The 25,547-nt window shown below is 39.2% G+C and overlaps 1 protein-coding gene across 23 annotated transcripts in view; it reads right to left on the reverse strand.

The window, feature by feature from the left end:
• SVIL (supervillin) overlaps nucleotides 1-25,547 on the reverse strand; it is a 142,917-nt gene that overhangs the window by 49,303 nt on the left and 68,067 nt on the right. For 12 of the 23 annotated variants that reach the window (XM_061350687.1, XM_061350677.1, XM_061350767.1 and 9 more), the window contains 7 exons: nucleotides 21,351-21,417; nucleotides 15,995-16,086; nucleotides 10,542-10,599; nucleotides 10,266-10,417; nucleotides 9,176-9,860; nucleotides 2,941-3,024; nucleotides 73-960 (listed from right to left, as the gene is read on the reverse strand). In XM_061350687.1, the coding sequence (XP_061206671.1) occupies nucleotides 73-960; nucleotides 2,941-3,024; nucleotides 9,176-9,860; nucleotides 10,266-10,417; nucleotides 10,542-10,549 (1,817 nt within the window). In that variant the 5' untranslated portion in view covers nucleotides 10,550-10,599; nucleotides 15,995-16,086; nucleotides 21,351-21,417. Of the gene's footprint in view, nucleotides 1-72; nucleotides 961-2,940; nucleotides 3,025-9,175; nucleotides 9,861-10,265; nucleotides 10,418-10,541; nucleotides 10,600-15,994; nucleotides 16,087-21,350; nucleotides 21,418-24,332; nucleotides 24,409-25,547 lie in introns of those variants that run through there. The other 11 variants (XM_061350777.1, XM_061350733.1, XM_061350724.1 and 8 more) reach the window with 6 other exon arrangements.

Raw genomic sequence — 25,547 nt, forward strand, 5'->3', positions numbered from 1 at the left:
CTGTTGAGTGTGTGTAATTTTTGCCAAGGACGTGCAAGTTTCACACGAAAATATGTCTGAAATGTCACCTACAGTTCTGTTTTCTTGTTGGCAGTAGCAGACTCCAGAAAGACATTACGGAGCTGGGCAACAGAGACTTTTGTGTCAACCATGCCAATCTCACCATTTGGTGCATTTGCTTCCACACTTTCCTTACTTTTAGAAACTTCTAGCTTAGGAGGCACAGTATAGTCAGACATTGAACGAGTCAGGACTTTATGCTTTGCTGTCGACACTTTCCAAACAGGAGCCTTTGCCTTGTCAGACTGCATTACAGACCCACTCTGTATGTACATAACAGCTTCACTCCTTTCTATGTTCTCAGTGGTCTTAAACTGCCGCTCAGGGGCCTGCCTCTTATTGCACTCCAGCTCTCTTTGAACTTCTGAGTTAACTTTCAGCTTGCTTGTGAAAGAGGAATTCCCCACGGGAGTATCCAATTCTCCTCCTCCAAAGAGGCCTTCATGGTTCTTCCCTTGCTTGCGAATCTCAGATGGCAAAATCGGTCTTCTGCCTTTGGAAGCTTGTTCACCCTCCAAGGAATCTTCTTCATCAGGCTTTGCTCCATAACCAAGTGCCTCTTTCTTTTCACTCTCTGATGCAGTGGCTGCTGATGATTTTGTTAAGAGGCTAACACTGTCTGGCAGGAGGCAGCTGCCAACAGAGATGTTTGCTGGTTCTTCTGTTGCCATCAGCTGAGCTGTGTGAGCAATGCCAGCAGGCTGAATATAGCCATGTATCGGTTGGCGGACTGAACTTACGGGCTGATTTATAACCCTATCAAAGGCAGACGTTTCTGTCTGAAGAGGCGTGTAGTGGGCTGGCACTGGATGAGATTTTCTCTGAGATACTGTGTCTGTGCCATGTTCAGGGCTTCCACGAGCACTTTCCTCTTTCACCAGTTTCTCTCTAACTTTTACTCTTTAAGAAAGAAAAAGGATTAAAGCTGTGAACAGCAATACCCAATCTAGGAAGGATCATAAGACACCTACTGTGGGTACAGGCAGCAACATTGTATTAAAATAAAAGCAATCAACACATAGAAGAAAGCGATGGTATGATGCAACACCTTCCACCCCCTAAATCATAGCAATAACATTGCTCAAAAATGTTCAAGTGATTCACAGGACCTTGAACATGCATGACTCCTCAGAAGGTAACCGAGCAAGCTCTGAAAACGTACAGCATGCTCCCACGAGGTCACAACTACATTTGTCAAACAGCACATACCCATAGACTCAAACAAACAAGATGATCAAAACTGCTTTTTATATTATCAAAGTGTTGGGTTCAGCCTGAAGTTGCAAATTCTGCTGACAACCATGTATTTAAACAGATTTTGAAGATGTCTAAATACTAGGGAGCTTAGGTCATATCAAGATGCTGTTGCATTGGGGGAAGGGATGAAAGAAAAACATTTTTATCTCCACCTAGCCCTTCAGACATTTTGCCAGAGGCCTTTTTATTTCTGCTTTTGTATATCATATAAGATCTAAAAATCTTACATGTAGTGTAACCTGTTTCAGTAAGTGAAAAGAAAAAAAAAAAACACATTGAAAATGCAAGCCCAAAGTCAAACTATGGGATGGCTGTTGCTCTTCAGAGGGCTTGCAGGGGAGAAAAGGATTAAAACCAAAGCAGGCAATCTGTTTTAAAACAGATCATTACATTTTAACATGCAAAACTTACAGGAATGCTCCCCCAAAGTTACCTTACTTCAGTGTGTTTTCTAGAAACGCCTCTAGATTTGCTATCATCCATGCAAAACAGAGTTGTCTTGTATGTTTAGACACTTAACGCGACTGCACTAAGGGAAGGCAAGCACATGCAGCCGGAGGCAGCCTTTGCTCTATGACTACAACTGCAGGTAAGCTCTCCAGCAGCTTTACAGCCATGCTGCATGTTCACACAGCTTACAGGGTGAGTGTTTGTAAACACTGCATATATGGTATTAAAAATGAAAGCCCTGTACTTCCTCCCTGCCCAATGGGTATAAAAAATGATTTTAATTCTGAAGGAGAGAAAATCAAGTACAATGGGAGACTAGCTCTTTATTTGAAAGTAAGTAATCCAGCTCTAAGTATGTGCAATTCCAGACTTGCTACCAACAAACTTTTTGGAGTTTACTAAATAAACCCCAAGATTTTGGAAAAAAGGCAAATGAATAACTGAAAGAATAATTCTGGATATCCAAAGTTATCTGAAACACCAACCTTTCTAATATCTTGGTGTTCCTTATCTCTGAGGTTTGGTGCACTTACCAGGAAACTCCTCACAGTTACTTAAGTACAGGCAGTGTGTTCAGTCTGAAAAAGTGATTCTTTAAACTACATGTACCAAGCATTTTCCAAAACGCTCACACTAATGTTAGTACTGGGTTATAAGAATTACTTCCATTGGGAACATAGAAATGATTCGTCCTGCAATGCACCTCACAGGGGGCTAACCGCATGCATTGCCAAATGGGGAGAAAGCAGCTGCTTCATTTACTTTTCAATAGATTTTTCCTTTCTCTTGTACCACCTCCTTTGGAATTCAAGGTATTAATTATAGTGTATGCTAAGAGGACTGATGTGTGGTACAAAAATCTGCTGGTTTGATGAGTAGAAAGTGGGATAAAATAAGTGATAAAAGTTAGTGGAAGCCAGAATGATACTGTGGAAGAAGCTAGTGGTGTTTGTACTTCATCAAAATACCAACTGGTTTTAAGCTACAATAAAAGCAGATGCTTCTGAAAAGTTTCAACAGATGTTTATCCCCAAGAAACAACTTTTCAACTTGCTGCTGTTAAAGGAAAATTAAAAGGTGTTAAGTGTCAAGTGTTAAAAGAAGACTGAGTAAAGGGAAAGAAAGGGGAGGTTTGAGTCTGACTGTTAGCCACACAGCTATGTTTTATGATACCTGGAGGGCCAGCTGATAAGTGAAGGTGTGTCCCCTTCCGAATCTTTTTGAAGAAACCATTCAGGTTTTGCTTTCCCTGCACTACTACAGAAAACAGAACTTCAGGTAACTTTTGAAATCTCGACACATGCTCCCATTTATTCACCCAATCTTCCCTCCCCACCACTTTTTTTTTTGTTTTCTAATTACTCAATTACAGAGGACTGTTCATAAAAACAAAAGCACAAGCACATTAATCAAATTGAGAGGTATAAACTGTGAAACAGACTAACATCTAAAAAGTATACTGAGTGCTAAATATTCTTCAAAGGTAACTTTACCAAGTGTGTACTGTCCAGAATTTGAGAAGTGAAAGCAACTACACAATCTTGTTTTTGCCATTTGCCATTGCAGGTCAATGTGAAGGAGTTTATATAAGCAAAACCTAGAAAAGTTGCTAAAACCATTTCTTTAATTTCTGGTTTAACATGGTAAAGATCACTGGGTCCAAATCAAGGTAGCAATATGAATTTAATGAAGTTAGAAATTCAGATGGCTACATCATACTTCCCAAGAAATTCTCAGGATCATCTGGAACCCCTTGTAGCCCTGTAGCTTCAGAAATGCAAACTCAGTTAGATCAAGTAGAACATGCTGTGTCACTAGAAGACAGGGGAAAGAAAAAGATTGAAAAAAAAAAGTAAACCCAATTTGATCTTGTCTTGATTTTATTTTGTTTCCATTTTGGAGTTGAAAGCCCAAAATGGACCAAGAGCACTGCAAACTTCTAAAAGCCCTGCAGGAAAGGGTGTTTCAGACTACCTACGCACCTTTTCTCAAATACTTTCCTAATGCCCACCTTCACCTACAGTAGATCACATCAAATACTTTTAACCTTGTAAGCACAGACTGTCTGGCCACATTACCATTTACAAACACACCCCCTGGAGCGGACAAGCATCCAGGCTGCTTTCCATTACCTATGGATACATCTGGAAGAAATGGCATGGCAGTAGAAATATTTGAGATGAAAATCCCAAATTAAGCTCCAGGTCATCTACTTCAGTTTTTCTTAGCTGGTCATTTAATGAAAATAGTTGAAAAAGTAAAATCTACTGTTCTTAAGGTAACAGTGCATTTACTGCAAATAAGTTTAAATTTGAGAACTCACCTACAGTTATCACCCTATCCAAATCACTTAGAACAAAGTCAAACACCGACTGTTAGAACACATTTTGTTTTTCCAAATGTTTTTGAATTCTGAAAGGAACTGACCAAATAGGAGGTAAACACCCTTCAAAGCAGCTGACCCAGTTGCTGGAATTGCTTTGAAGCAAGCAAACTTCCTTCTCCTCTCTTAATGTGTACTTTGGCACATTTTTATACTGGGTATGGCCCAAGCAGCAATTATTTGTACTTGACCATTCATCCTTTGAAGAGAGCAGTCAGAAGAACGCAAGCCATGTTTTGAATTTAGAGTTAATCAGCCACTTCAGCAGCCAAATGCAGACAATGTCAAATGTAGAACTTTGTTGTCTTCTCAGTGATGGATAACAGGATTAATTATTAAATCTTCTTAGGACTGAAGGCACAAAGCTTTCACATGTATTCCAAAGCAAGCTGCATTTATTTTCGGATTTGAACTCCGCAAATTTTACAAAACCAATCTTGCAGTCTGCATAATGTGGAACTGACTGCAAGACAGCAACCACCTGGAAAACTGGCATTAGCCCTTATTTCGCTTGTGCAAATGGCCTTATAGAAGACCACCACACAAAAACTTTAAACAGAGTGCATGGAAATAGGCAGTAACTTCTTTACACTCAGAAACAGGGACAAAAGTTTCTGAGAGGTTATTCTTAAAACTCTGAATATCACACTATTGAGTATTGAGTATGTACTGGCACTGGAAGTTGTCAGGGTACCAAAATGAAGAGCAGGCTCTTGGAAACTTGGCCTTTAAAATACTACCTACTACCTACTTGCACATCCAAACAAGACCAAATCCTAAGCTGAAATTCTTGGCTGCAGTAAGTTCTACACCATATCTTGGTGGATGCAGATGAGTTCCTTCAAAAGGAAAGACAGACTGTAACTGTGGGAAAGTTGTTTTACGCAAATACTGATCCTAGCTTCATCCAAAAAGAATATGAAATTCGTGATACTGCAGTCAGTAGTTTGTATTAAGTTATGACTTATTCACAGAATCATAGAATGATTTGGGTTGGGAGTAACCTTTAAAGGTCATCTAGTCCAACCTTTGCAATTAAGAGGGACACATTCCACTAGACCAGGTTGCTCAGAGCCTTGTCTATCCTCAGCTTGAATGTTTTCCAGGGATGGGGAAGCCACAACTTCTCTGGAGAGTCTGCTCCATTGTTTCACAACCCTCATCAAAAAAAAATCTTTTTTCCATATACCTATTCCAAATATACACTAATTAGTTTAAAATAACTAGCCCTTGTCCTATCAGTAGAAGCCCTGCTTAAAAGTTTGTCCCCATCTTTCATATATGCGCCCTTTAAGTACCGAAAGGCTGCAATGAGGTCTTCTCTGGAGCCTTCTCTTCTCCAGGCTGAACAAGACTTTCCTCACAGTAGAGGTGTTCTATCTCCCTGATCATTTTTGTGACCTTCCTCTGGACCCTTTATTACAGGTCCATGTCTTTGCTGGGCTCCAGATGGAGCTTCATAAGAGTGGAGGAGCAAAATTACCTACCTTAACCTGCTGGCCACTCTTCTTCAGATGCAGCCCAAGACATAACTGGCTTTCTGGGCTGCAAGTGCACATTGCTAGCTATTGTTCAGCTTTTCATCTACCAATACCCCCAAGTCATTCTGTGCAGGCCTGCTCTCAATCCTATTATCCCCACCCTGTATTGATACCAGGGGTTTCCCCAACCCAGGTGGAGAACCTTACACTTGGCCTTGTTGAACATCATGAGGTTTACATAGGCCCACTTCTCGAGCTTGTCCAGGTCCCTCCAAATGACAGCCTGTCCCTCAGGCACATCAACTGCACTACTCAGCTTAGTGTGATCTGCAAACCTCCTAAGGGTGCACTCATCCCCTGGCTATGTCATCAATGAAGATACTGAACAGTGCTGCTCCCAACATGAACCCGTGAGGGACCCCACTTGTCACTGCTCGCTATCTAGACATTGATCCACTGACCACCACACTCTGGATGTGACCATCCAACCAACTTGTCATCCGCTGAACAGTTCACTAATCAAATCCATACCTCTCCACTTCAGAGAGAAGGATGTTGTGGAGGACCACACCAAATGCCTCACACAAGATCAGACAGACAACAACTGTGCCTCTTCCCTTGTCCACTGGTGTAGTCACTCTATCACAGAAGGCCACTAAGGCAGGGCTGTCCTTGGTGAAACCATGCTGGCTGTCTTGAATCACCTCCTGTCTCTTGCTTTCCTTTCCTTTCTTCCTGGTGATCAATAGCTCTGGTACTCTATGGAAACCATCCTTTAAGATCTGCCAGATCTGTTCCTGCTGCTTTTGCTCCACTGTCATTTGTTAGTATTTCACTAATACAGAACAGAGAAGTAAAACCAACCCTACCACAAACAGGATGGAGTTTAAACTCTGGAATGGTCCTAACACCAGAAACCACCTGAAAATGGATCCTACCATTTCATTACGTGGAAACAGAGAACAACTAAGTATCAAAAAAGAAAGACCTCGTAGGAGGGGCCTGTCTCAACCAGTGCTTATCAAACACAGGTGATCCCTTGGTGTTCCACACAGCATCAGATCTCATAGGGACGTTGAACTTCCAACAAATGAAAGAGCATGCTCCCATTAAAAACACTGCTGCCTTAATTATTTCTCTTCTGCCCAACTTTTGCAGCATCTTTTATTATCAAAAAATAAGTAATGCCAGGAGTGGCAGCTTTAAAAAGAAACCGCTGGAATTTGTGAATGATTTGATAATGCCTTCAGCCTGCTCCCTCTGACCTCTTCACTGGTTTATAGAGCTGCATTAGAAAAAAACACATTTGCTAGCTAAAAATGAGAGTGCTTTATAAGGAGGCCTGATGTCTCAACATTAAAGGCTAATCTGTGAATGAGCAGAATCAGGTGCCTTTCTATAGCCAGCATGCTGTTTCACCAGGGCAGCTTCTCCTGTGTTGGATGAGGTAACAACCTAGAAGGCATTTCATTGTTCAGTGTTTCATTGGTTTCTCCTCACAGAAACAGTGACTAGGATTGTTTTATGAGAATAAAGAAAGTAAAACCCCCTTTTCCACTGCAGCAGACATTCTTGGCTATGAAGTTTGATGGGCTATTCTCTATGGTTCCCTAAGATTGAAAACTTTCTCCCTTCCTTCACCTTATAAAACAAAAAAAACAATCTGCCAAAGGTCCATTGCTCCAATATCCTTTCCTATCAGTAACTGGATTAGTCAACAGATTTATCTCAAACTGACCATTTGAAGATAAGGGATAATGTTTTGTAATACCTGAGTTAAGACTGCTTCAGACACAATTTTTTTGGAGCCTAGAATAACCCAGTCAACTCAAGGGGTTTCAGTACAGCTCTGGTCTCAGCTGTATGGATGATCCTGCAATGACTATTTTACCTACTGTAGTAGAAAAAAACGTAAGCTTAAAACATAAACTAAATATAAGACAGTACTTCCTAAGTATGTTGACTTACTTTCCCTCTGATGGATTTACTGAATGAAAATATTCCTTTAAAACCTTTCCTTAACTGGAAGTGTCCAACAATAGCTCATATAGCCATGTATCCACGCAAAAGAAAGTGAGCAGGGTTAGAAGTCACCCGAATTATGGAAAGCTATGAGAAAAATATTAACAGAGTACTACTGGTGTGCCTTATGCAATAAAGTGAAACAAAAAAGAAGGCTAAGTACATTTGAGCAGTTTACAGGCACTGTAAATAGATGACTTAATCAATCCACCCGTTGGTTAACCTTTGACATGGAAGATTCCTTCATCATTCAAACTCAAAAGTACGCTTGTGAGACGTAACAAAAAGGCCACAACAAATAAGAATTATGTTTTGTGATTTTGATGGGAAGGATAAAAAAGTCCAGTCAATGTAGCTTGGTTTTGAATCTACTGCAAAAAATACCAAAAAGTGTGAATGGTCCAGTTTATGCCAGTTCATTTCAGTTTCTCAGAAACAGTCAGCACTGCTCAGCCTGATGCAGGTGTGTCTACAATTAAGTTCTCATTACAATTCACATAATTTTAGTTGCAACACTTTAACTTAGGTTTTTACAATTATGATTTTCTATCTATCACCTACCTAGAAATAGAAGAATCACACTTAAAGAAAATCATACTCTCAAAAAATGCTTAGTTGTTATGGTGACTGAAAACAATGCACATTTTGACAGTCTGTTTTTGCACTACAGTGTAAAATTACAATGGAAAAATAGCGAAAACAATTTTTTTTTCCTTCTGAAAGGATCTGGTTACCCTATTACTGACGTAAATTTGTCAAACCTGAAGTAATTGAGAATCATGTGAGGGAGACGGCTACATTTTCCAAATTCAGCATGGAATTTTAACTGTCCCCTTTGCCCCTTCACACACACAACCTCGATATTATCTGAAAGATTGACTACCACAGTTCAAAAGGGTTTTTACACTTTCACACCAGGAAAACAAATCAACTACTATTTCAAATGACCCAAGACAGTTTTCAGCTTTTGACTCTGAGAACTGCTTTATTTTGGCAGAAGCTGTCATGACGCTATTGAAATCTTTACTGAGGAACAACTTGCTTTTAACAGGAAAACCCCACCCAAACAATTTCAGCCTATAGAGTAAAAAAGTTAAAGGCTTGCTCTAACAGGTTATGGAAAAAAAAAAAACAAACCCTAACAACCACCTACTCACAAAACAAAACAAAAAACCCCAACAGAATTAGACTCGTAACATCATAACAGCTTCAATTTCTAGTTTGTGTAAGTATCTTAAACATAGTTATTCCACTCCCCTTGCAAGTGCCTAATTTTAGCATAAATTCTATAAATATAAGGTGAAACCACGGACATATCTAATAATAGAAAAAGACACCCACCCCCTTGTTTCAGAAGCACACTGTGGTACAGTAAACCCAACCAATCCACCCTGAGACATCCAAAGCCACTATTCTTCAAGGGTAATAAATAAGTTTGCATAAATACTGTAGACATTGCTGCAAAAGGTGATTAAGGTAAAGGAATCTACTGTACAAACAAACAAATAAAAGTCATGCTTACCTTTGTCTGATGTTACTGTGCAAGGGCTGGTCATTCTGCAAATGGATTGGTGAGGCTGCCCGCTTTGGTGAAGAGAGGGACTCTCTAGGGGTTTGCTTTGGTGATATTGGCACTTCATTGTAGGAGGAAGATTCTCGTGCAGAAAGTGAAAGAGAGATGGAGCTATCCAAGGTTGCTGAAGGGTCAGAAGCCTGTCTAATGGCACTGTCATCATCTGCTTTTCTATCACTCTTTTCATTTGAGAGGTCTTCTTTATCTGGAACACCATCTTTTTCATGGCTTGTGTACTCTTTGGATTCAGAAATCACACTCTTTAACTCCTTCATTTCAGTTCTGGACAAATATGAGGAGCCACAGTCCTTGTTTTCATCATCTTGCCTTTCACTTTTCACTCCCTTTCTTTCCACACTGTCAGGATCTTTCCTTGCCCGTGTATATCTGGATGAGTAGTCAGAATCCAAATCAGTATCAAGAGATAATCCATATTTTTCTGCTAGCTGGCGCCGCCTCTCTGCCTTGTACCTAGCTATTCTTTCTGCTTTTGACTCTAGTTCCTGGACATCCATGTTTCCTGTACTATACAAGGGCTCTGTATTACCTCCTGTGGTTTCTGCTCGATATCTGGATGATCTGGGTTGTTTTTCTACAGAAGAATCTGAAGTTTCCTCCTCCTCATTTGATCTTCCTGTTGAAAGTACAACAGATATGAGCAAATCCATCCCAAAACTTTGAGTATTTTACCTATCATTCACACTGAATAAACAAAAAGCTTCCCATTTTCTTACAAGTGTACTAGTGACTGCACAGACACATTACATTTTGACACTTATGCCTCCAAAAGCATATGCAAATTGTAAAGAAATGTCTTAGTTAAATATGTTGAGTCTCATATCAAAAGACTGTTGTTTTAAAACAATATGGATAACCAACCTTGTTCAAGTAAGACAGCTGAAGAATTAAAAAGGCAAGTTAAAAAGCCTTCTGACCATGGCTTTTCCATAAAGCTCCTCTCCATGTACAGCACAAATGATAGAGTAGTAAACATGAAGTAACTCAGTAATGCAAAATTGCCTTAAATTATACTACTTACCTAAGTGGGGACTGTATGGATCAGTTGCACGCATATATCTTGGTGTATCTTCCTCTAATAAACGGTGTGTGACTGAACCTGGACAGTTCTGTAGAAGCATAGGTTGTGTATCATTTTCAATTCCCTCTAAGCGTCTAGCTATTCTCTCTTTTCTGAAAAAGATGTAAAAAATGTGAAACCCAGCATCTTTGAAGATTTGAGGGGAGTTTCTAAGAGGAGGTAACAAAACAAACTGTGTGTTTTGTTTTACAGGCCAAAGGCTTTTTGTTCTTTTACCTTTTCATTTCCAAAAAATCTTGGTTGTTTGGTTCAAACAGTTTTCTTAATTCTGAAACTGAGACAACAAAAGATTATGCAGTTTATAAGCTGCTAAATTGCAGCAACTCAGAAACTTGTTAAAATGCTTTAGCATAAAAGGGAACAATCTAATAAGAGGTATGAAATTGCTTTTGTCAGGGTACAAGTATTTTCCTCTATTTTCCTAGTTTATTAAGCTTGCATTGTCAAAAGTGCACTTGGCACATAGGTGTAAGCATCAAGGAGTCCTCTGCTTCAGAGAGAATCTGCTGTGCTATTCTAGGAACTTTCAAGATCTTGTATAAACTGGGCAAGATATATTTTTATTAGATGGGGTCAAGCTTGCATACTACTGTAACTCATTTCAGTATCAGGTAGTATAGAATTACTGCTTACCCTGTCTACACAGAGGTCTAGGACTGACCTATTTGAAGAGAAATATATTGAGCAAATCCCAGTAATTCACATTTGGAGTGAAAATTACTGCGTTTCCTCATTATATTCCTTCATGGTTATCACTCTCTACTTTGCTAATTTTCCCTTATAGTTTTAATTGGACATAATTTCCCTCTCTCCCCCTGAACTCTTTGGTAGTGTTATGTGCTAGCAGATAGCTGTACAGTTCAAAAACCAGCAGTGAACCAACAGGAGGCATGAGAGATGAAGTAATTCCTACATATATATATATATACACACACATATGTGCACAGTTACCAGTGATGTTTGCAAACCACACTGGAGCAGCGAGTGCTACAAAAACAAGTGTGGTGTGGCTCCTTACCACTAAGAAGAGAAACCAACCCCAAGGCTATCAAAGGATGCTGTAAACTAGGGGTGTGGGTGGGTGGTGAGTACCCCACACTCACCCTATCATTGCCTTAGCAAAGATGTTAAGATGTGGTGCTAAAACCTGTGGGCATTTATTCTGATACAACACAACTCTGAAGTTCTGATCCTGCTGACTGAAAGATCAAAAAGCAAGCTCAAGTCTACAGCCTGCTAAATCAGCCCTAGATTAACACTAGAAATGCCGATGAGTCAGGAGTGTCCAGGAGATACTGTTCCACATCACTGCAGAAGTAAGGATGTCAGCTTTTTTCCCTACCAGACTCCACTGCTCTACACACTTAGAAGATAAACATTATTGAAACGCCACCCTTTTAAAGGTCAGACGCACCTTTTCTCCCTTTCCTCTACTGCAAGAGCTTACATGCATAGCTAAGTCAGGGTTTCAGCTTAGCTGACAAATACCCAGGAAGCTTGCTGTTTGCTCAATACCAGTGCTGATACCTCATAGACACTATTGACATTGCCTGTCACATCAACCTTATGTGCTGAAAAGCCACTAGAATTCCAGGTAAAATATCTTAGATCAGCAAGAATTAATGTATTCTGATCATGACTACTCAGAGAAGCAAATGAATGAGGTACAAATATAGCATCTGAGGCTACAGCTGAGTGCCTACTGAAAACATGTGATTAACAGCGGAAAAAACCAACTGGGCCACTCTCCAAAAAATCCCTTTAGTCTACATTTTTAAAGAAAGCAGACTCAAGCTATCCATTTCAATTTGTCAAGCCAAGTTAGCTCAGACTGTGATCACGCCATGAAAATATATAATATGTATACATTTGATGCAACTAGCAGTGCAGAATAGCAACGTGTGCAGCTACCTAACAGTACCAACACAAGGGGTGCTTCTTCCATGCCTGATTTCAGCATCTGCGGCAAAGCAGATTGAAGCCTTTGCTGTTGACCAGGCTGACAGTGGAAGGTAGACACTGAAAGTCAGCAAGCTCCAAGCACAGATCTCTGGAGATGAATGGGAACTAGAGCTGGGCAATGCAAAATTTGCATCCTGAACCAATACCAAAGCAAAGACCTTTTTCATAGTGTTTTCACACACCCTTCTCTCAATTCCTGAGCAGTTCCCTGCTGCTGCTCGGCCTACTCAAGCTGTGCTAGCAGTGAAACTGTGCTAAACAGAGAACTTACCCATATGAAACCAGCCTTCACCTCATATTCACACCAAAGAAATGGTTTCTCATAAATACTTTGCTCTCACCTCCGCCAAAGCTACTTCTGTTTAAGTTTGTTTGTCTGGCTATTAGAGTGTTGCTGTTCTATCTGCTAGCTATTCATACATAAAATGGTCAAAACAAACCTCATAATTGTTCTGCCACTTCAGACAGGTCAAAGGCCTCCACAGCTCACAGTTAATAAAACCACATTCAACCCAAACCTTGATCATTTTTAATTCCCTAGTCACCAATTTATACAGTCCCTAAAACCATCATCACAGAACAGGTCTTTTACACGGCTTTAAAGCTCTAAAGCATAGCTTTGTATACTGAAGTCTTTGTTCCCCCCCCCCCCCCCAAAAAGTAGTCCACATACAAGAAATGTGGAACATCCAAAGAACTCCCAGCAGCGTTAGCTCAACACCCTTTTGCTATGTGTTAGCTGAAGTTCCAGAGATTCTACTACTGCTTTACAGCCCTAAAAAGAGCACTGACTTCATGAAGAATCTCTCCAACACCTTCCCAAACAAGATGGGACAAAAATAGCATGGGACTACTATGGGACTACTCTATGCTGCCTTACACTTTTTCCACACTTGAGATGCCAGACAGTAATTTCAGCTAGGTTGGCCAACATCTGCAGAGCTTTTCTGTGAAGGTATTTTCAGCAATAGTCTTCTGGGGAGGTGAGAAAAAGAAGGAAAAACAAAACAAAAACAAACAACGAAACCCCAACACCCCTAAACAAAAAAAAAACCACCACAGCCACCAAAAAAAAAAGACAAACCCCAAACCAGACACCCCCCCCCCCAAAAAAAAACCACCACAACAAAAAACCCCAAAAAACACACAAAAAAGGAGAAAATAAACAAAAACACCAACACCAACTCCCCTTCCCCCAGAAAGGAAGATAAAATGCAGGAAGTCTTTTACTCTACTGATTTTTTTTATATTTTTTTTCCTGAGTACTTGATTTCAAAACCTGAAGGCCAGTTGAAGAAATTTCACTCCCAAGTACACTGATTGGCCCTTGCAAGCTTAGGTCATTGCATAGCTCCTTTTTAGTTTATAATCTGAATATGTTGGTGCCAATTTGACACCTGCATATGGGAACATAATCGATCAGAAACTACACCATTTCAAAGACACCCATGACAGTGTTAAAGAGTAGCAACACTTCTACCTAAAAAGCAGCACAAAGACCTGATTGAGCAAAAAGACAAGACTACGAAGCTTCTAATAACTAATTTTACAATAAAAGCTCCTTATCTATTTTACTTCATGCCAACACATTTTGTAGGCACTGTTGGTCAGTATAGTTAAGGCCAACAGGAAGAACAGCCACAGCTCAGGAGCAGTCCTTAGCTTCAGGCTATATTTTAGGATGTTGAGACGGATGCTGTGGTAGGATACCCTCTAACCTAGACTGTCAAGAGGCACCTTAATTTTTGTAACTGTAGACATCCTGAACAGAATATTCTTTATAAAACCAGAATTTAGCAAAAGCAGTATTGTTCCATGTCTCGTCCCAGAATAAGAAACAGAAAGTACGTTTGGAGTGCCCCTTATAAAAATGTTTTTAAAAGTCCTTAAATTAAGGTGAAAGTTTTTTTACAGAATCCATTAATCTTTCAGAAACATTTCTTACAGACTATAAATATGTTTTTGCTGAAAGGTCTCTTTGGTAACAGCAGAGGGGATACATGTGGATAAAGCTGCAGACATGTGACAGCGGTTTTATTTTTGTAATACAGAAAACGTAAAAATTAAATCAAGCCTTCCAAAAGTCCAAGTAGAGAACGAGCAGGAACATTTGTGAAGCCTGAATAGACATAAATCAAAAATTCACCTGAATCTCTCAGAGACAGTAAATAAACATTGCAACACAAGTATTTTCATTTTGAACAAAATTTAATAAGGCAGTGAAGCCAAACTGACTTGCTCCTATTCTCCTCTTGTCCTTACCTGGAGATATGATGGTCTACAAACCAGGCTGGAGAAGCATTTATCATCTGATTACACTAGCAGAGGCATACTTACATGTTCAATGTTTATCTGCAGGTAGCAATACATGAGACTTCAGCTAGACTCTCTGAACCTCAGTTCAGTCTGTATCAGTTGAAAATTAAATATATTCACTTGATTTTCCAACAGGTGCAAATCCAGGTTAAAGTTAGGCCTCAGATGGGACAACCTGTATTTTCAGTAAGTATTTGAAAGAGCCTCAAGTAGCTTCCACTGGGAACTTTTTCTTAAGTCTGGTATACACTAAACCTGATGCCTTTATTATGAGAAAATAATCTTAGGAAATAGAGGCACCTCAAAACAGAAATTCACTGAGAAGCAACTGACAGACAAGGTTTCTGAACCAAAGGCTCTCACAATTAACTTGTTGGCCAGCATGACTGTAAAGCTAAGCATCTGGAAAAATGAGGGACTACATATACCTTCTGACTAGTGCTCTCAGGATGTCTGTGTTGGGTAAATCCATATCACTCAATACCATCATTGTGTCAACGAAGCCTTTGTTAACATCTGTAATGACTATATTTAAAAGCAAGCATACCACTTAAACGTTACACTGGAAGAAAGACCCCTTCTTCTAAAGGATCTCTGCAACAAATGACACTAGAAGAGCAAGCCAGTTCCTTCACATTAGGATTAGTGCATCTAGCCTTGCAGTTTGTCTGAAAAGGGCAAATAACATCTGAACACAAAATTTAAGCGAAGTTCTGAGATCCACATCCTTGAGTGAAGGGAGCATCTTTATGCCAGTTACATATAGCTCTTGAGTCGAATGTCATCCTTTACTGGTCAAGAACTATTTCCCAGCAGACTGTGATTTTTTTCTTAACAATTAAAGAGAATTAACTCACTACTACCTCAACTGTGGTCAAAAAACAAAGATGGAACTGCTGTTTTCTTCTTAACTTATTCAGACTAAAACAGAAGTTAAAAAAAAAAAAATTAACAATCCCCAGGCCCATATGTAGCGCAGATCCTTTAGCATGCAAGACTAAAAGTCAGGTTCTAGTCTGTTGGTCGTGCAAGCACAGTGATTCGACTGACCACTGAAGGGGACTGGAAAGAGCTGTGACTATAAGCCAAGTTAATACTTTCAAATTCAGTATTAATCTAACTGTACAAAGAAAGCAACCTCTCTGATGTTTTGAATTTCAACTACTTCTTAAACTATTGAAAACTAGGTAAGCAAAGCTGAACTTTACAAAGCAAGGATGTAGGAAGGCCTTGTAAAAGAGCATTGTGGTTCATCCCTTATGCATACTTCACAGGGAAAAGGAAACTCATTTACAAAGGATCTGTGCCCAAATGATTTTAACTGTGCATAGACTAAACTTCACATGGTATTAAATTACCACTTGTGTTCATAATGTGTCTTCCTTACCTACCTTTTGGAAGTACTGCTAAGAGATTAGCATCAATATCCTTTGTGCTGTTTGCAAGTTCTTCTTTATCTTCAAATGAGAACTCCTTCTGAAAACTGAAAGCAACATCTTGTTTACAGAACTGTGGATGTTTCTGTTACAAATCAAATAAAGCCAAGATGTAACCAATTTATGGCAAGATAGTCTAATAGAGATACCAAAGAAAATATTTTCCATAAGAACAAAATAAGAAATAAACCCACAAAACTCACAAAGCCAAACCTAACATAATTTGAAACCTGCTTGGAACTGACTGTGACACATTTTTGCATTAAACTGCTGACTGGAAACTACTTCAAAATGCTCTACTAGCAATCACCTTTGAAATAATCTGTATTAAATTATTCTTCATAAATATTAAAACATATTTCATCAAATACAGTACTGTATGTACACTCTGCCTAAAAGCCTTCTGCACGACTGCCCTATTGTTGTTACTCCACTGATCTCTGGATATTTTGTGGTTTATAATACACTAACATGAGCAGCAGGTAATTTAGTTTTACACGTTGTCTTCTCAAAACAGCAAAAGTGGCCATTAGATAAAACAAAATATTTCTTTAAATATGTTCATTAAATATACAAATTTTAACTTTAAAATGTAGGTGCCATAATGGCCTAAAGTATATACTAACTGAGCACAGAAACTTTTTTGGAGATTTGCCCTCTTGTGGGTAAACAAAGTGAGATTATTCTTTCCAATTATTAAACACAGCGAGAGAACTGTTGTATTCATAGAATAATAGAATGGTTAGGATTGGAAAGGGCCTTAAGATCATCTAGTTCTGCCATCATGACTTCTGAACTATCCCAGCCAGGCATAAGAAAACTTACTACTGTCTTAAAACCTTTAGTCAACTGTGTAGATAGATGTAACAGACACAAATCCACAGTGATCTTAGCTCAGTGATCTAAGCATAGTGACCTTAGAGCTGCGCATTGGCAGAGCTGTGCCATACGATTCACTGTCACCCGATTAAAACAAACTGCACACAGCCTTACTGTTGGCAACTCCTTCCTTAGAACAATTTTTAAATGGCTCTTTTAAAGAACTGAGTACCCTTCCATCAAGGGTATTTGGTAAGAAAAGAAAAAATAGGTAAAAATTATTCTGTACTCACTATTCCAGAAGAACATTTCTTATTGAAAAGGGATTTAACATATCATGACTAATAACATTTTATGTTATGAATGTTATGTTATGAACGCCATGAAGTATTTGCTTCTTTATAAATAATATACTTTTGTAAGATACTGACAGGAGAATAAACCTGAAGAAGAAAAAACATGCAGGCACCATGCCAGCTGCTGCAAATCGTCTCCAATAACTGCACTTAGAGAAATTATTCCAGGTACTGCCAAGAAGAGAAATGTTAGCCAATACAAAAAATAGCAAGCAGAAGACGGAGAAGTGCAATAATTTGTCCATTAGGGAAAACTGTGTATCCTTACAGGGTGAAAACATTTTAACGGAACTAAACAAAAAACCAAAACCAAAATAAAATAGCACACAGCAGCCACAAGGAAACGGGTGCATGTATCATCTGAGACTGGGTAGAGACTCAGACAGTTAACCTCATGTTCCTATATCCCTAACTCCATATTGACAATTGCTGTGATTCTTACTAGCCTTACAACATACGTTTTTCTTCTCACAGACAAAGCTTCTGGAGTACCCTTAGGAGGAGAGATTCCCAGTTTCCATTTGAAAGGAGTTTCTACACCTTCTGTCTGAGGATGAGTTTGAAAAATGTGAATAGTATTGGCCTAAGGCTATAAATCAAACCAAAATCTATTCTGTCAAATCAATTTGAGTACTTAAAGCTTGTCTCAAAAGTGCCAAGGGACCAGCTCATCACTTTTGAGTACCTGGGCTTTATTTAGAAGCATCTCCAATTGCTTTTATAATGCTTGTGACAGAGAAGCGGCTTAAGTTTCTATAAACATGGGATTCTGCACAGAAAAGCATCCATCCAAACAGCAAAATCCTCATTTAAATTAACTGTGTGCTAAGATCTACAACTATGCCTCAGCCCCACATGAATTTCCAAGGGTAAAATCATACAGAAACAGGATGGACACTAACACACTGGTTCTAAGAATTGTATTACTGCATTACTGTGGACCCTTAACAAACTTCTAAATACTGTTAACTACTTAAGTTCACCCTTGTCCCTACCTCCAGACTCCAGGGAATTCCAGGGACTCTGAAGCGAGAGACCCTCTAAACCCAGTCTAAATGTTCTTTCACTGGGTTTCCATCCATTTGCTCTCAGATCAGTGTTGCTGGTTTCCTTACCTATCTTTCGTAAGAGAAATTTCCCACATCTACTCAGCTGTCTCAAGACAGGCTCTCAGTTTTACTGATTTTCATTGATTGTCTGTAAATAATGCTCTTTACCTATTCCAGTTTTAAGTCATCTTTTTCACACAGGGTGACCAGAATCGGACAGTCTTGATTCCACACCTGGGCCTTAGCAGTGTCTTATAAAAATAGTAATTTTTATATAGAAATCATTATTGTATGACTAACCAGATGAATGCTGGGATTTACAACACATTTTCCTTTTTGCATCTATACTCTTTGGTTGCTCAAACCCGCATGAGAAACTAATATGCCAAGGCTTTGCTTTCATCAGTCACAAGTAACAGAAAAATTCATCAGCCTCCAATGTGCACTTAGTATTATTGCATTACATCCTTTCTCTATTACTCCTCAAGGTCATCCAGTTCTTTCTGTATGTGAGCTCCCTCCTCCTTTGTACTGAGGATGGCTTCGAACTTTGCTCACTGGCGGATTTCATTAAAATTCTTTTAATAACCACAAACTTCTTAAGCTTAACCCTCGCTGGGCTGTATCACATCATCACAGGTTATCTGCTTTGTTAAAGTCCCTTCACAGTTCCCCTTATGCTATCATTTTTCATTTCCCTCTGGACAGGCTGTCAATTTTTATTTACTTGTTTATTTTTAAATGTTTAACTATTTTCATGTACTGATTATTTAATCCACAATGGAGGACTTTTTCTTCTTCAGAGGCACTTTTGTGCTCTCTCACAAAGCTGCAGGTGGCATTGCTTGTTTTAAATATTTGCACATTAGAAACAAAATATTTTAAACCAATGTTAACAATTACAATGCTTTCACTTGCACAGATTGTTCAGAGACCAAGCACTGCTCTGAAGATGAAACAGTCAAGCCAAGCAACTGGGTATTTATAGATACATATAAAAAATTAGTTCTAAAAATGAAAGTTGGCATATTTAGGACATGTCACAGTATTCAGCAAGAACATTCATTAGGAATCTAAATTGAGTCAGAATGATGTTAAAGCAATTCCAAATAGTAAAGATACAATAATTTAAAAAAAATATTACAGGACCCTACTCATAAGGGTCTTAAAAAACATATGCTCATAAGTGCCTCCTCACTAAGGCTTCCCTTTTTCCTCACAGGGAAACATCCAGCTGTTTCCCTGCTAAAGGAGCAGTTGCAGCATCAGTTTAGCTGCTTAAGCAGAGTCAGAAAGTCAGACTTTGACTGCCAACTATATTTTACCTTTTCATTCATCCACAACCCTATTCTAGAATTATCACAGCTGCATCTGCTCACCTGTGCTTTTCTTAATGTCTCAAGTCCTGCTATAAATTTAGGTGCAGATTCCGAGCAGCAGCACCAGGAGTTTCTGCACTTAACAGACAACAGTCGTTAAAATAATTTAAGGCATACATGCATGTCTTTAAATGAAAAATAAATAATTCAGGAGTTGCAAGAATTCTTTCTTCTTAAGGTCCCTGTTAATTCTGGATACTGAAAGAAGAACTTGTCCTCTTTGCTTGCCCAAAATACAGCCTGCATGAAATACTATCAACAGCATGAGGTCCCACAAATTTGTTTCATATAGGATTTGTGTGTGGTTTGGCCTCGGGTTCCAAACAAACTCATTATATTCCCCAATGTTCAGGAATCCATACAATTCCTATTAAAACACAGGCAATAATATTTCACAACCTCAATAGTTTTTCTTTAAAAATGATGTATAATGTGACATTAGCAGAGTATTTGACAGTCTCGGTAGTTACATTGCTCTTGCAACTTCCACAGTAAGTGTGGGCTGCTTCTATACATCAGGGATTCTAGGCTGAAAACTTCATCTGCTGCTGCTGCAGCATGAAGTTTCTAAATAGCTGCCCCAGTAACCTAGTTAAATGCCCAAAAGCGAGCAGAAGTTTGATCCAAATGCCACTAGTAACACTGCCCTGCCATCTGGGATAAAACTACAGGATATATTGAGATTTTGTGACTGAAACACATGCTTAAAAACCCACTTGCCTACCTGCCAGCTCAGTGCTTGGCATTCAGTTTTCATCTCTTTCTCTACCTTCAGGACGATGCCTTTCCCTGGACTCTCACCTAAAAGGTCCGTTCTTCAAGTCACATTCTTCCTTCACTACCCTCATTTCTACTTTTGCCTACCTGCCTTCCATAACACAAAGCATCTTTTACACCTATTCCCTCCACCTCTCTACAGTACCTAAAATCCAGCATGGCAGAGAATCAGGTATGCTCCAGAAGGTGTGTGGTGACTGAAAAGATGCCTGAAAACATAAGCCTGGGTGCCTAAGGCTGGTGGATTCCTGTGCAGTTAAGCCAACAAAACAGCTGGTTGCTGGGGCAAGTCAATTCCCAGCTCCTACACCTCCTGTCTCCACCATTATGAATGAATCCAGCAAATACAAAGGCAGACACAAAAAGCAGCTGAAGTCAGGATGGGAAAAGAGACCTGTCACCTTGTTTGATTGTGAACTGTATCCCCTTACTCAGCCTCACAGAACCGTGCCCTAAGACTGCAGGCGTGAGGCAGCATGGCCCTGCAAAGAAGCACCAACATCACCTTTTCATTCCTGTCTGCAATGTCCCCCTCCCATGTGCTGACAAAGCTCTCTGCATGGCTGTATAATTAATTCGCCTACTTCAGCCACCTTCTTTTTCAAACAGATCAGTTTTCCAACCTAGTTCACTACACGTCTGTACTGCGTCCATGCCATGGAAGGAAAAATGGGCACTGCAGTGCTAGGAGGCTCAGTGCAGAGTGGAACTTCCTCCTTAGCAATGTCAGCCATAAATTTCACATTACTTAGGAGGCAGTTGGTATCTTCAATACCTGTTCAGAGCATCTGTTTGATGCCAAGGTTTGATCCTGTGAGAGGACCAATAATCATCCTCTCTGATAAAAGAATAAATGTATACTCAAACAATGACTGCAAGTTACAATTGTGCAACCAGTCATCTTCATTGGGCAAGAAAAACTTGATCTTACCTTAATGCTCTCTTCCTTTGGAGCAATCGTGAAGGTTTAAATCTGACTGAGTTTTCTTTGTCAAAATCTATGAAAACAAAAAAACAAACCATACCATGGTGAAGATGCTTTAATAAACAGGGAACTTTTAGGAAACTAGAACCTAGAGTTTTCCTGTCCACTGGAAAAGACTGTATATAAGCCTTCCCCCACAATCAAAGGAGCATAAGCTGGCACGTCCAAGATGGTGATAAACCCAAGGCCTTGCAAAAGTGAGTACAGAAAGTAAATATATTAAAAGCATCAACGTTTTATGGAATTGCCATGTTCTAACCGCAGTATACATGGTGCAGCACTGCAGTCTGGGGCTATCATTTAAACTCCTTGACTCAGTTTTCCAGCTTGTAAGATGGGCGGTTGACATGTTTATGAAGCACTCTGCAAATACAAAATGCTGCAAACAGTAAGAGCCTTTTTGGCTGCATCCTAGCTATATTATAAAAATTGCATATTCACTGCAGAAGTCAGAGATGCCCAGCTGAGGATCTGTTGCAACAACAGTATTATACCATCCATGACAGAAATATTTCTGAAGGTTGTCTTCTGTTTGGAAGCTCCCATTTTCACGGGAATAGCCTTAGAACATGATTTCAGAAAGGAACACGTTTACACTGAGAGCAACACTGTGTCAGATGCAGCCTTATATTCAAGAAGTATGGATTACAAAGCCAGCAGGTTCCCAAACCTTTCTGAACCACAGCAAGCAATGGGTAACCTCCCCTCTCTTCTCCACATCTAACTTTTCCATTTCTGCAGTCAAGAGCATCATTGGAAGGTCTTAACAACAACCACTGACAAGTGGGACCAGTCATGCAAGTACTGGCTCCCCTTCATTCAATGAGGATGCTATTAAGAGACCTTAGCGAACTGCTAGCCAGGAAGCAGGGGAGCACCTGGTCTGTGACTGCTGTTGAAAAACATGAAGCTACCAGGAATTTACTCCTATTGGGAAAGCTGCCTTCCATGCCCATCTATACTTAGTCAACTACCCCAAGACCCTAAATTAATAAATAAGTGGTTTCTGATGCAGTACTCATTTTATTTTTCAAAGACAGGCCTGAATATTACACAACCTGGACTTTTAAGATGATTCAAAAGCAGCTACATCCCTTTTACTCTACCTCAGAGGTGAGATTTAACTATCTCAAAGAAAAGCCTAACTGCTAGCTGGCAAAAAAAGTATTTTTTGCTTATAAAAACTATGTTTAAATCTATGTAGGATGTTTATTATCTCTGCAGAAAGGGTTTAATGAAACTTATAATAGCTGACAACATGGGTCCTTATTTAGAAACTGTGTCTTGTGCCTATGCCTTTCAAAACTTTTTACCCTCCTTCTTTCTTCCAGGTCTCCGCATACAGGTTTAAAGAAAAAAAAGATCACTTTAATAGTGCAATAGAGGAGGCTTAAAATGTGCAAAAAAAGGCATTTTTTTAGGCATCTGCTACAAGTTACTGCAGATTTCAGGGTAGCTTTGCTAATAGCTTTCTTCAACCTTAATAGGCAACTCTTCCTGTTTTTGTTAACATTCATTTTCTCTTTCCAATTAAGTGGAGAATAAAGCATGTAGATTACACAGAAACATCTTGTTAGCTAAAACAGAGCATTATAAGGAAAACAGTATGAATGGTATATAAATCATTGTATTTTACACGATTCCGTGCCATAAGTCTCCTCTAAAAAGGCCAGATTTACATTATTGTGAGAAGTCTGCAGTAACTTTAAAAGCCCAGCTCAGTATCAGCTTAGCTAATCATAACCAGGCATATTTTAGATTTACAGCTTTCTAACAGGATATAACCCATCCTATAGTTTTTGGCACTAAAACAGCTGTCCACCATGAAAACCACAAGTAGACCACAGAGAAATTCTCCCTACCCTAGCCAAAACCAGAGAAGGGAAATGAAAAGGGAAGAAAGTAGCTTTCATTGCTTTGCTGGGAGAAGGGCTGTTAAGAGGGGGTACACAAACCGTCCTGACTCTTGCTACCATTAAACACATGCAGTAACATTCATACATACCACATCTGTAATGCCTCAAAAACATCTTAAAACTTTGCTGTATTTCACAGGGGTAAGCTCCTCTCTTCCCCCACACACAAACACAGAAAATCAACCAGACAATTATAACTGTTACACAGTTCTGATATTTTATGTATTTCCTCCTGTGCAAATCAAACCCCATGTGGGAGGATTAAAGCCCAACAAAACTTGCTACAATGTAGAAGTCTTAAAATTAAATACAAAACACAGGAGAAAAAGTAAAACAACTCTGCTTCAGAAGAAAATAAATCTGCCCATAAAAGAAATACCAGTTTCACAGTGTCTTAATTCAATGGTTAATTTAAAGAAGAAAGCTCACCCTCGCAGTACCTGATACAGAGCAGGAAAATCTTTGCAACAGCATTTTGTTCCTTCCTTCTTTCACTCAAGAATTGTAAACATGCTTATAACCACATTAAAATAATCTTAAATATTTGTATTTAAAATTGAGAGTATATTTACAGAATTGTAAATCAAACGTGCTCACAAGTTTAACCATTTGTTTGGTCCAGCCCCCTCCCTCTTAGGTACAAACTACCAGATAAAAGCACTATCCGTAACTTAACTCAAGGGAAATTAAGAGTGCTGAATTTATATATTATATATATTAAAAAAAAAAAAAAAAGATATGCAACTTTCCAGTGTTACTTAGTATATTTAAAGGCCCTAAGTCGGTGCCTAGCTAAGCTAATTAAAAGATCCATCTAATCGGATCTTTCAAAAGTGTCCTTTAGGAAATAATTGAAATAGCCTGGGTGACTAACTGCATACTGATTGTTAAAGTAGCTAATGGAGCTGCAGAAGACCCACTCAAACAATATTTACACATGCATACATATATATGAGAGATTAAACAGCCACAAATGAACTGCATTTTCTTCTATCTACTTGGAACTGCTTACCTTGCTCCTCAGAGTATTTAACATTTCCCAAATAGCTGGAGATCCAAGGATTTCTGAACATGGTTGCACAAACAAAGGATTCAGCAAAGAGAAACTACAACAGCAGCTAATTCTCCAGCAGCCACAGCCCTAGGCCTGTCTTGGCAATATCGTGTAGAGATTTTTCATAGCACAGGACTGGAGCTGTCAGACTATCGCGTCCCAGGGAGTACAGTAAATGCATAGCAATAGGCTGCAAGCTGGAGCAGCTCAAGCCAGTAATCAGATTACAAACAGAAATTAGGCACATGAATGTTAAAACAGATTGGGCAATGGTGATTGGGAGATTTATAATATTGCCACTTTAAAGATCCAGCCAAATTACACATTATATTCTTGCAAAATGAATGCAGAATCCTTAAATCCTCATATTTAAAAAAAACCCACATACACACAAAAAAAAAACCTCCAAGAAGAGGAATATTTTCTTCGTATCTCTCATCAGGATAAACTGCAATGCTTGCTTAAGAAAAACAGCATCCAGACTGCCAAAAAAATGGACTCTGTTAATCATATTGTTATGCTAAACATTTTGCCTAACTATTAGTTGGAACATTTAAAACAGACAAGATTTATGGATAACATATGAACAAAATTACTGGTGGGGGTGGGGATTTAAGGACACCACAGCTCCAAATATTTTAATTTGAGACAGAAGGTGTAAAGTGCACAAAGTAGTGTCCAGCTACCATGGTTTTTTATTAAATGGATTGTATGGATTTTTGGATTGAAGAGTCACAATATTTTATAGTTCATTTTGAAAGTCTGCAAGTATTTGTTTGAAACTATGTAATAGCCCCTGGCTCAGTCTCTCACACTGAACTATCTGATGGTCTAACACACACATGCACGCACACATGCACACAAAGCAGCACACATTAAATATGTGACTGAAGCAGGTCCATGCACTTAACCCCATCCAGCCAAAGGCACTAACTGTCTACCAGCTTCCCTCCAAAGGACTTCTTCCCTTCAAAAAGATTTCAGCTAGTATCAGTAGGAAACTCTCCACAAGTTTGACAGGACTGTGAAAAGCCTAGAAATGCAAGACTGAAGTTCTTGACTTTCCTTACCTGTTTTCATGATACCTGGTACAACAGGACCCTGATCCATACTGGGAACCTCAATGTACAGACAAAATGTAAGCAGTGCTCCTGTGAAAGGGACTGCTTAACC

Source organism: Neopsephotus bourkii, unplaced genomic scaffold (assembly GCF_033783945.1).
Source record: "Neopsephotus bourkii isolate Nb327-2 ecotype Australia unplaced genomic scaffold, CSIRO-AGI_Nbou_v1 NB_53, whole genome shotgun sequence".
NCBI classification, from domain to species: domain Eukaryota; kingdom Metazoa; phylum Chordata; class Aves; order Psittaciformes; family Psittacidae; genus Neopsephotus; species Neopsephotus bourkii.